The sequence below is a fragment of the Idiotropiscis lumnitzeri genome, chromosome 3 (genome assembly GCF_059441095.1).
Source record: "Idiotropiscis lumnitzeri isolate Australia: NSW breed Sydney's pygmy pipehorse chromosome 3, RoL_Ilum_1.0, whole genome shotgun sequence".
Lineage (NCBI taxonomy): Eukaryota > Metazoa > Chordata > Actinopteri > Syngnathiformes > Syngnathidae > Idiotropiscis > Idiotropiscis lumnitzeri.
The window spans coordinates 30,641,905-30,653,921 of record NC_142393.1 but is presented as its reverse complement, the minus strand read 5'-3'; the positions used below and the strand labels follow the sequence as shown (position 1 = coordinate 30,653,921).

At 40.6% G+C, this 12,017-nt stretch overlaps 1 protein-coding gene across 1 annotated transcript in view; it reads left to right on the top strand.

The window, feature by feature from the left end:
- scn8aa (sodium channel, voltage gated, type VIII, alpha subunit a) overlaps nucleotides 1-12,017 on the top strand; it is a 71,378-nt gene that overhangs the window by 18,408 nt on the left and 40,953 nt on the right. The window contains exons 6-9 of the mRNA XM_088289982.1: nucleotides 3,238-3,329; nucleotides 8,072-8,287; nucleotides 8,548-8,611; nucleotides 9,414-9,555. Coding sequence (XP_088146108.1) covers nucleotides 3,238-3,329; nucleotides 8,072-8,287; nucleotides 8,548-8,611; nucleotides 9,414-9,555 — 514 coding nt within the window. The remainder of the gene's footprint in view (nucleotides 1-3,237; nucleotides 3,330-8,071; nucleotides 8,288-8,547; nucleotides 8,612-9,413; nucleotides 9,556-12,017) is intronic.

Here is a 12,017-nt window from a genome sequence, read left to right as displayed (position 1 = left end):
AAGTCTTAAGGAGAAGCACTTGTAGGAGATTTCTATCGGAAGAAGCAATCGGTGGTGTTGAGAAGTGTGGATGGAGAATGTAAAGTGGTACTTTGAAGTTTGATCACAATCCCTTCCGAAATGATTTCCAATTTGTGTATTTTCAAATTCAATTTCCATTTGACAGCAATTATATTTGTGACGATTCATTCCAGATTGCAGCGTCAACATCATAGTCTTCTCTTTATAGTCCTCATCCTTGTGTTAAGTGTGCAAAGCTCACAACTGCTTTGAGTTACTGCTTTGATCCTGGCTCAAATGAGGTACAGAAAGGCATGCAGATAGCTGATGCCATGTGATGATGTCACGAACAATGATGGTTCCAAATGTTTTGGGGAGTTTCAACTTCAAGGTACCACTGTGCAGTATGTCCTGACTGACAACTCATCTTCTGTTTTTCCGCCATTGTTACTGAGAATCATCTCTGGCATTTCTCTTTGGAACTTGAAGATTTCCACTCGACTCACCGTGACACCTCAGATCCTCACATTTCTTTTTTTGTCACCCCTTATTGCGCCTCTTCTTCCCTGGCCAGTATTCTACTATACCTCACATTGTAGTTTGTCCATAACAATGTTGGATGTGTTGTTTTCAGACTTAACGCAATGAATGATGTCATCGTCACTTAGCTTTGAACTAAAATGGGACACTTTCTAAAATGTTGCTTTAAAGGGGGAGTTTGCTACGTTAAAACTGCTCGCGAGATTTGAATATGGCCTCACTCCGCCGAGTCTCTAAGCCACGCCCCTCACTAACGTGCACAAGCGCAATTCTCAAACATGACCATTCAGTAGGACCTGCGATTATGAAAATAACAAATAGCCACAAAGAAGTTATTTTCAGCTTCAACCACATAGCAATACTAAGCATTACTACCTTAACTTTAGCTTGGACAACAAGCCAATGTTAGCCATGGCTGCTACTTGGCAAACTAACTCTTCGTAGACACGTTAGACCGAGTGTTGGTATTTTTTTCACGGACACACATTTATAAAATGATTCGGCGCCAATGGAAGTGGCTCCTTAAATTCCCTTTAAATACAGCACATGAGATGCACACCGATGTGGCGCAAGAAGTAACACATTTCGAGTCTGACACGAGGCTGAGGCACACAAAGTAAGTTTCTAAAGAATTGTGAGCAGACTTCCAAAAAAGAATAATGTGAAGTTGACTGGAAAAATCAGTTGGAGACCAACTTTCAACCAATCATTTAAGTCTGTTATGTGCCATGACCTCGAAAGACAACTAATACAATCACCCTTTTTCCGTCGGGGGATCTGTGCGATCCCTTCGTTTCAGTTACCGTCTTATGCCCTGTTGATGGCAAACAAAGGATGTTTTTTTTTCCCAATAGGTGGGAATTCCATAATTTCAGGTACAATGAGGCCAAGGATGGCTGTTTTTTTCCCACAGTTCATTTGCCTCTTGTACTACTGTCAGCTTATAATGACAGGTGTGATTTTTTTTTTTTTGAATTGCAAACTCCCCTTCAAGTTTCAATGAAATATGAAGATTATGACTACTACTGACTCTATTTTGAAAATAAGATCTGATGAAACAGTAAGTGTATATTGTTTGTATGTCCGCCATGCCCATCATTTGTTTTTTTGTGCGCACAAACAAAGTTTTATGTAGGCAGGCCCATCACAATGCAGCATAGAACAGTGGGCCAACGTATCTCTCTCCAATATATGTTTTTTTTCTTTTTAAAAGGTAAGTCTTGTTAAAGGATATGCTTGGGGAACCTGCACTATAACAGTAAATATTACAAAATATTTGTTGTGTACCTAAATGTGCTGTGTGCAAATAATGTCAGGGTTCTTATATGTTATGCTCCAAACATTAAGATTAATTACTATGTGCTTAGCTAAGATGATTTTCTTATCATAAGGTAGTTAAGTACTCCTTGTTGCAATATTCGTTTTAGTCTATTGAATTGCTTTATTGATTCTTGCTTTTGAATGAGTGTAATGACTAAAGTAACAGGAGCAGTGTTGGAGGCGATGCTTACTTTTGCTGAGCCAGCCGTGTTGGCTTCAAACATTCAAAGGCATGCTGCTAAAATGTTCTCATCCGAAAATTAGGTAATATTTCTCCAGTGTGGGAGTGTGTCATTGAAAACGACCTAGCAACAGTCGCCAGGGGGAGGTGGGTGTTGGCGAAAGGTCAATTGGAGTCATGTCTGGTGGGACACATTGTGGTGCTTTGTTTTTTGTAAAACCTATATACAGTGGTGCCTTGACTTACGAGTTTAATTTGTTTCATGATCACGCTTGTAGCTCAAATCATTTTCCCAATTTGAAACAAACGGAAATGCCATTTATCCATTCTAGCGCCTTAAAAAAACACCAACACAAATTTGATGATGAGACACAGAAGAAGACCATAGCTAATATGGCGCAATAATATTCTTTTTTTCCCACTGAGGATAAAGAATATATGCCTGTGAGAATTGTGGTGTGTTCTGTCTGCATGTCTTCGTACTGCTCGTTTTTCAAGTTGTTTAAAAATACAGCCCAGCTGTGGTGTTTTGCTTTGCGTGTTAGCAATACGCTAATGGACTTTAGTCAGACAACTTTAATGTGCTTAAACAACATATATTTCTGGATGTTTTATGTTTATATTTAAAGAAAGTATTTTTAATAATTGTTTAATACCTGCCCAACTGCTGCTTGTTGAGCGGTTGGCTGCCACTGCAGCTGTAGCTCATAGCCCAAACTCAAGACAAAAAGTTGGCCCAGCGATTGCTCGTATCTCGAAATACTCGTAAGTGGACGTACCACTGTATTGCTGTCGATCCTATCACCTGTACCCTTTCCCCGTGCTCATGTGTGCACATGAAAATAACCCGCTGTTGTAACTGTGGTTTGATCCTGCAGGTATATAACAGAGTTTGTAAACCTAGGCAATGTCTCAGCTCTGCGCACGTTCAGGGTGTTGAGGGCATTGAAAACTATTTCTGTCATTCCAGGTAAGACAGGATTGGGCAGGGTGGTGGCTGAAGGGGGGCGCGGGTGGGCGGGGTCGGTGTTAGGTGTATGTGTCCTCCTTTCTTTCTTTACCTTCCACCCTTCTCCTCCGTGGACAGGCTCTGTGAGTGACGTCGTTCTTCCTCCTGGTGCGCTGGTGTTGTGCTCTTGCCGTGTTTGGTTTTGGTCATCGTGTGTGTTCTGTGTGTGATCCTTCCCCTGTTCCAGATATATAACAGAGTTTGTGGACCTGGGCAATGTATCTGCGCTGAGAACGTTCAGAGTTCTCCGAGCATTGAAAACTATCTCTGTCATTCCAGGTGAGACTCCGTTTAAACACTAAGGCTGATCCTCCCACCCTTTCTTTTCTACTCACTATGATTACGGTTATGATTTTCAAGCAGCAGCAAACCAATTGGAGACGGCCATTTTTTTGGTTCTTTTTATTCTCCAAAATTATCAAAAATGGTACTAATACATTTTTGATAGGCTTTGCAGTCTCCTCTAGGGCCCACCAATGTTGATGCATTCTTCTTCTTCCCCGGAAGCACACTCATTATGAGTTTGGTTTCCACGGCAGCTGTGGTCAAACTGCCCTCGACCCCACCCCTACCCTCGACCCCGCCTAATAATCAGATGCCTTTTCTCCAACTAAGAACATTGTTGGAACGTTCTTATCTTCTCCCAATTAGTTAGTATCTGATTAATTATATGACAGTGTCTCTCAAATTGAAAAGAGTGCAATGAAACAATAATGTTGTTGCACAAGAAAACTAAAGAGGCTCTTCATCTTCCCCCAAATACCCACAAAGTTATTAATGTATGAAGACTGCCAAGCCTAGTTTGCCAACATATCTCTTATGCTGCATGATGCTTCTCAGTCACTTGCTTTTCTAATCTTAATCTACTGAGAGCTTGGCTGACAAATGGCAAATGATTTTTTTTCCTCCTTTTTGTTTGGTCTTAATTTGATGATTGATTTCCCCCTCCCCCCTCGTCTTTACAACCCAGAAAGAAAATGAATCAGTGCGCATAGTTGTCGAGGGTTGTGGATGCAGATGCAATACGTGACCGACATATTGATATTCGTGAGTGACACTGACCCAAATCTTACGTGTCCGTCAATGGAGGATGTTGAGCAGATGTCATGCTTCCTCTGGACGGCCTCACGGGGAAATGAACAACTTTTATACAAGAGTGATTTATATACCAGAGGCAACAGAGATATTATTACTTGTACTTGTAAAGTAACCACAAGTAGGCCAGATTCAAGAATGCAATTCTTCTTTTTTTACTGTCTGGTCAGAAACGACTATTGGATCCCCTGCTGTGTAACTTGTCATTTTTATGGTTGTTTATTGATTATGGTAATAGAAAGAATATACACAGAAAACACAATATTAAAGTTATGAAGTGTTGTCATTTTTTGGGGAGTGAAATAGATATTTAGTCCCCAATTTCAACTCGCATACAGTGAGTTTACTACTTTGTGGCGAAGCAAATATTTGACTAATGAGATTCTTGGAATTGGTCAGCAGGTTTGCGCGAGGAATTTTAACTCTTGGTTTGTGTACTCCAAGCATCAGCTCTTTCCACTGCTTTTCTGTTGGATTGTGGTGTGAAAATTGGGCCGCTCCATAATCTTATGCTTCTTCTTGAGCCACTCCTTTGTCGTCCTGGCAATGACTTGGCTCATCGTCAAGCTGGACGACTCATCCGTGGCTCACCCATTTCTCACTGAGGAAAGGAGGTTTTCATTCAAGATTTGACAGTTCATGCCTCCTTTCATTGGCCACTCAGTGCGGTGAAGTTGTCATGTTTCACCCCTATGCTTGACTGTGGGAATGCTGTTCTTTGATATTCATTGATAGTAAATATAATCAATGAACAACAATTAATTGGAGACTGCTAATGATTATTCCCCGCATTGTATATGGAACCATTTATAATTGGTGAATCACGTGAGTAAGTTTAAGTTGTGAACTTTAAAATATAAATCATTCAGGACCCTGTAATTAGCACAATTATTCAAAACAACAATGAGAACATAGTGAAAACGTATTAGATAGCAGTACTATTAGATATAAAATAACCGAGCCCAACACAGAAGTTTCACCATCTACTCACAAGTACAAGTCAAATTTTTAGTTCTGCTCCACATCTCTGTTTATTTTTTGGTGACTGTTTAACAGTTTGGAGTTTCGTACTCTTGCTAAAAATGGGACCTGTAAAAACAAAACACTCCCGAAAAAGAAAAACAAATAAGATCAAATCTTTCACGTAAAATATTTTTCGTGTGTGATGTTAAGCTTTTTCTTTGAATTACATGATTATCCAAAACCTAAATCCATATTATGAGAAGCAAGGAAATATCCCTGCAGTATACTGTAAGTGGCGAAGCTAGCGCTAACACATGAAAAGCAGGTCATCCGGCTTCCATATCTGACTTCCTTCCTGCTGGCCTGGTGTGAACGCTGGCTGCAGAGGATGCCAAGGTAACGTGACTTTCTCGTCAGTGTGGATGAGTCAGACTGCAGGGTTGCACTATGATGACATTGTGACACCTCACACCAGGCAGTTAAGCAAAGCGGCCACACGCCATGGCGCTGGCATTGAATTGCTACCTGTTCAGCCTTGGAGTTTAAATGACCTGCATGTGGTTTCTGCCCCCTCCCCCTGCCCCATCCCTGCCTGTGCCTCCGTCTCATGGCCCCTTGTTGTGCTGCCGTGCTTTCCTCTCACTTTTCTGCAGCCTTCCCCCTCTCTTTCACTCTATGCACATTTGGCCATAAAAAGCAAACTCCACTTGAGTCTTCTGTTTGGATCATTTTGAAAAGAGTGGGAAGGTTCTTTGATATTTCTTGTTTTTGTTTCTACAGTTGTGTGTAAACTGTCAATTTGGTTAAAGATCTTTAGATACATCAATAGAAATATTCTGTACATATTAATCATATTTTCAGCCTGTATTAAAACTTGGGATGCTCGTTTGCACAGAATGTCATGAAATTCCACAGATGGAAGTATTAATCGTATATTTATGTATATATATATATATATATATATATATATATATATATATATATATATATATGGGACTTACCAGGGCCGCCTTTACCTACTCATGATAGGCCACGGGGCTAACCATTTAATATAGGAACCTCTTCCTTAACCCTAACTGAGATGCTCACCTCGTTTTTCAATAATGAAAGGCAGATCTGCTCGTATATTTATGCATTTCATCAATTTGAACAAATGGAATGGCCAACACACTATATTTTTGTAAAGCAATAGTGCATCACGTCAATGAATAAAAATAAAAAGCATTGCACTGATATAACACACAAATACTCTTAACCAAGACAAACTCCTACAATACATGTTCAGATTAAAATAGTATATAAAAAATAATAAAGTACAAAAACGCAATAGAAAAACATGCTAAAGCTCTGGACGTTGGCATCACACATCCCACAATGACCTGCGGCAAATGCAAACAACATCATTTTGGCAGGGTGGAGAGTTTGTCGCTAATGTGAGGAAATGCCAAGCTTTGAAATCGTAAATAGGGAGCAAAAGAAAGGGCGAACATTCTACAGGCTACCAAAAGAAGTACCATTTAAATCATAGCGGCGGACGTTATGGCGGATGGCTCCTCCAGACCTCAGGTTGCTCTCCAACACCGGATTTGCCCTGAGCAAGTGCGCCCAATCTACTGCGATGCCTCGCTTGGGCATCCCCGACTCACCCGCCCACTACGCCTTTGACGGGCATTCCGGCAAGCATTGCGTTTCTCATGCCTTCCGAGTGGGGCCGGCCAACCCCAGCTGTCTTCCTCTCCATTCCGCAAGAGTAGCAGCCACCATGGCAGGGACAGCGAGCATGTGCATGTGCGTGCTGTTGCCTGCCCTGTTGCTGGGCCGCCCGTTGCCACAGCTGCCCGCCTGTGCTGTGCCGCAGCCGCCCACCAGCCTGCTCAGCTGCCAGCCCAAAGGCAACCTGGTTGATCCTGTCAGTCAGCTTGTCTCAAAGATTAAAGCCATGCAATTCCTAGTATACACGGCCCGTAAACCAAAACTTTGTATCTTTCTGTTCCTTTGCATGATCGCACGGACTCAGCAGTGCGGCATCTGTCATTGTGATAATTGAAAACGCACTACTACTGCATCTGTCAGATTCCAACCTGTCCACGCATTATGTCCTTTTCAAGTGAGATGTGAATTCACTTGGACAGAATATTGACAGATAAAATAATTCTGCTACGGTCCTGTTAGCTCGGCTGCAGAAACAAATACACGCAAGGATTAGTTAGTCGACCGCAATAATGTGAAATTTAACTCCCTCTGATGGGCTCTTTGGCATTAAGTGAGGCCCCCTATAGCGGGCTTCTTTGGCAACAATTGAGGAATGACTGACAGAAATCTCAACAAAGGGCAAAATAATATGAAACTATTAAGACTTATAATTATAGCCAATATCGACAGTGGGTTGGGTAACACATGGCGAGAATTCTGATAGGCCCTTGAGTACTGTCGGCCCAAGGGTTCAAGCCCAGGTTAGCTTGTTGGTAAAGGTGGCCCTGCTAATACATAATCAATGTCCAAGTATATTATGTTGAATTTGACTGACGCCTCCATCTTTATTAGTTTTATTTAGTGAAGCTGATAATCACATATTTTGCTCTATACGCAACATCTAAATAACTTTATTTTACAGCGATTGTGATGCGTCATAGATGGTTTTGCTCATTTAAATGGCAATACTATTTATATTGTTGGCACAGTGCTGGGACACAATTTTGTTGTGAGTTATGTGCATTCCCACCCTCAAATACGCAACAAAAGCTAGTCTGTAATAATCATGACAAATAAATTTTAAAAATATCAGAAATGTCAATGATCACACACAATTGCTGTATTGTGATATCGTTGGCCAATAGTTAGCCAAGGATATTGTGATGCCTCTTCCATTCCTATCAATAGAATATCGAAAGAGTCATACCTGTCGAATGGGTCGCTTGTGCATCATCGCTGTGCGCTCTCTTTGCGTGGCTCCTCCCCTTCAGGCCTGAAGACCATCGTGGGTGCACTCATCCAGTCGGTCAAGAAGCTTTCCGATGTGATGATCCTGACCGTCTTCTGCCTCAGTGTCTTTGCACTCATTGGTCTGCAGCTCTTCATGGGCAATCTGCGCCACAAATGTGTCATTTGGCCTATCAACATAACCGAGAGCTTCCCGGTCAACGGCAGCTTCGACTGGAACGAGTACATCATGAACAACAGTAAGTAGAAGAAGAGAGCAGAGCAGCTGTGAGTGACGTGGCGTGGAGGCCTAAGTGTATGAGTCAGCCAACATACTGCCACAAGAAAACAGTATGTCACTTTTGCACTGCCGTGACAAAAAGAATTGATGTAAAATGAGCTGAATTGAAATGTTCCGGTGGCCTGAAAGAATTAACGGACATTTTGCTTAATAAACAAACCTTGTCATATATAATATGACTGGAATGCTTAAGTACTGAACTTTTATTTTGTTCTTCAGCCAATTTCTACTTCCTGCCTGGCCAGTCCGATGCTCTCCTGTGTGGGAACAGCTCAGACTCAGGGTGAGTATCTGTCCTTAGTCCTTCTCGGGGTGCCTGCACTGAGCTGACATAGTAGATACCGCAGTACCTTCAAGGTCCAATAGAATCCATTACGTTGACACTGATCAAACTTCTATTTGGTCGACTTTCAAAACAGATCCTTGTTTGTGAATGTCACTTGAGCAAATTTAAAAAACAGATGAGCCAAGACGGTCGTTAACACAGCAAGTGGCAAAATTGCAGCCCCCTCAATTAGAAAAAAAGGGTGGATTTTTCTGCTTAAATCATATTCCAGAACCGCCAGATAAATTATAATATTATTGAAAAAATGTTTGACTTGGGATCAAAGGAGCCACTTTGAGTGGCCGAGATTGTCAGCCATCCCGCACATAAATCGGCCTGCGCTTGCCTGTTAACCAATATCAGGTGTAACCTGCCTCTGTGCAGAGATACGCCATGTGCCATGAGGATTTAGCCCAGTTACGTAAATAGAGACCTTAGTTTCGAATGTGCCAAATCAAAGTCCTTTATCCACAAAAATCTGCTCAGTACCAGCCAAAACTCCTATCAAGCCAGTGGGAATTGAAGATACCTACCAAAATAAAAGCACTAAACATAGCTTAACATCCTGCTATTCTTCTTTTCGTGCCCTTGTCGTCTTCACAGAATAAGTGTTGCAGAAAAAAAAAAGTGTTAATCTTAGTTGGCCAGGATATGTTCAAATAAGTACAAAAATATTTTGCACTTTTGGGGCGTTCCGACATCAAGGTACCCCGATAAACAGACTGAGTCATACTGAAGCCTTTCTCCCTGCCATTCTCAGCCGTTGCCCTGAGGGATACACGTGCATGAAGGCTGGAAGGAATCCAAACTATGGCTACACCAGCTTTGACAGCTTTGGATGGGCCTTTCTAGCTCTCTTCCGACTCATGACGCAGGACTTCTGGGAAAACCTCTACATGCTGGTAAAGTTGACATGTTCACTTGCGCTCTGTCACACGAAACACACTAGTCATTGCAAGGATCAATTGCTCAATAGAGTATTAACCTGAGTGTATTTTTTATTTTTTTCCCAAATAAACCACAAATGATTTTGCTCCCTACATGAACTAAACAAACAAAATATTCAGAAGTGCAAGAGTCAGTACTCTTTAGGCTGCCCTAGGAAATATAATGTACCATATTTCCACAGCCAGTATTATAAGCGCAGCGTCAGTTGTGGGTGCTGTTTCTGTATTTAACAACACGCTAGGCGCACCTCACTTTGAGTCACATGCTAGCTCGCGCAGGTTAGGTCTCATTCACAGAGCGACATCCTTGTCAAAGGAAATGCCATTAATGTTACAAGAGCTCTCATGTCACCAACGCCAGTGTCAGAGGAGGGTTGTCACTAGTCACCACACTCCTTAAAACCGGGTTTTAAATCAAAACCAAAACTATCACTAAATCGCAAACAATGAAACAAAGAAATACAATTAACACAAAACATGCCATCCATATCCCAAAAAGAAATAAAAATAACACAAAAAAGTACAGAGGCATTCTGGGAGCCTATTAGCCTCAGCCAATCAGATGGCTGGTTAGAGAGTTGTGAGGAAAAGGTGTGCTTTGGGCAGTATGTTTTTTTTTTTTTTTTGCAGTCTGTTGTCTAAACCTTTGATGTTTCTTGCTTGCAATAACACGAATGATAAGACAGACTATGGCATCGTGGACAACTGCCCTTGTGTCCAGCTTTCTCCCGCACGTACATACTGCGCTGTTCTAACTGATTACTGTCTCAAACCAATCCCATAAGAGGTATTCACAGAATTTAGTTGTCACAGTCTGCGCACAGTCGTTTCTGACTTCAGCAAGCAGGTTGTGCTATCATGCACTCTGAAATGCTCAATGGGGCATCAGGCCCGTTCCTCGAGTCTATATATATATATATATATATATATATACATTTCATTAAATCTAGCCAATGGAGGTGCATTTCTACTGGGGACATCATTTAAGGGGACATCTGTTTTAAAAGCCAAGTTAATTATGAATGAAATTTAGTTTTGCAGACATTGTTTTCTGTTCATTTTTCTAATCGGATTATTTATTTATGTTAATTAAAATGTTGAGAGTCGTATTGTGGGAATGGAAAAGGTTCCAATAGCCAGCAATGATGCACTTGTAGGTTGTTCTTTTTTTTTTTTTTTTTTTTTTTTTTGCATTGTGTATACTGTTTGCCTATATCTGGGCCTCAAGTTGGTAAGTCGAGCTCATTGATATTGACTCTTTTGGCCTCAGGAGCTGAACTAATATAATCTCATGGTGAGGTTTTTGACAGTCATTACAACGAAATTTGTTAATGTGTATTTCAAAGCTGCACCACTGATTGGTGTCCTCAAATTACCTCTTCATCTTTATTTGATTATGAATAACTGGACTGCCAACAGACGAGGGAAAGTATGTGGGATCGCGCTGGCGTTAGCTGTGCATTCTAGGACTTGTGGTAATAGCTGTACATTCATTATACATTGCAGGCACTGGCCATTTTATACAGATGTTCAAAACATGTGAAGTGCTTTTTTTTCTTTGTTAGGAGATGATGATAGACAAAGATTACCAGAACAAGCGGTGTATTGACATCAAAATAGGCCCATCTTTTAAAATGTCTTAAAATGCTGATGGTTGATATTGCTTTGAGAAGCTAATATGCTAACAATCTGTCAGTGTTCACATTCGCTCTCTGAAATGGTGGAGACTCTCCTGTCTCCACTTGCAAGTGCAAGGAAGGATGTTTGAAATATTAAGTGTGCAGGATTGGCCAATGAGACGTAAAGGGAGCATCCCAGCTCCCGCTTCTATTCTTACTTCTGACTGCTGCTGCTGACATTTAACATTTAGCTCCATACTGCAAAACATATATATATATATATATATATATATATATATATATATATATATATATATGTATATATATATTAGGTCAAAATTAAAGCATTAACTCAGGTGATTAATCCCAAAAAATGTAACTCAGTTAAATATTTTCACTCATTGAACTTGATTTATTTACTTAAAAAATAATTTGCATATTTTGCAAATATTGTGCCATATTAGCTGTCTTTAGCACGTCTCAGAACAAAACACTGTGTTTAAGTTACCTCTGGGCCTTGCAAACCAACACTGCTGGAGTGGGGTGCTTGTGGGCAGTTTTGAGAAATGTTTCGAAAATAAATGTTTGCAAAGATGTCTCCATTTAGAGCATATTCAAGGATCCAAGAAAGCTATTAGAACAGTCTTTGAATTAAACATACTTCATATTTGGTGATTTTGCATCAATTCCAAGATATTATTCAAGTAAATATCTGTTATAAGCTTCGCAAAAAGTAGTAGTTAAAAAAAAAAAGTGATTAATCACAATTAATCATGGCATTTTTTGTGATTCATTTGT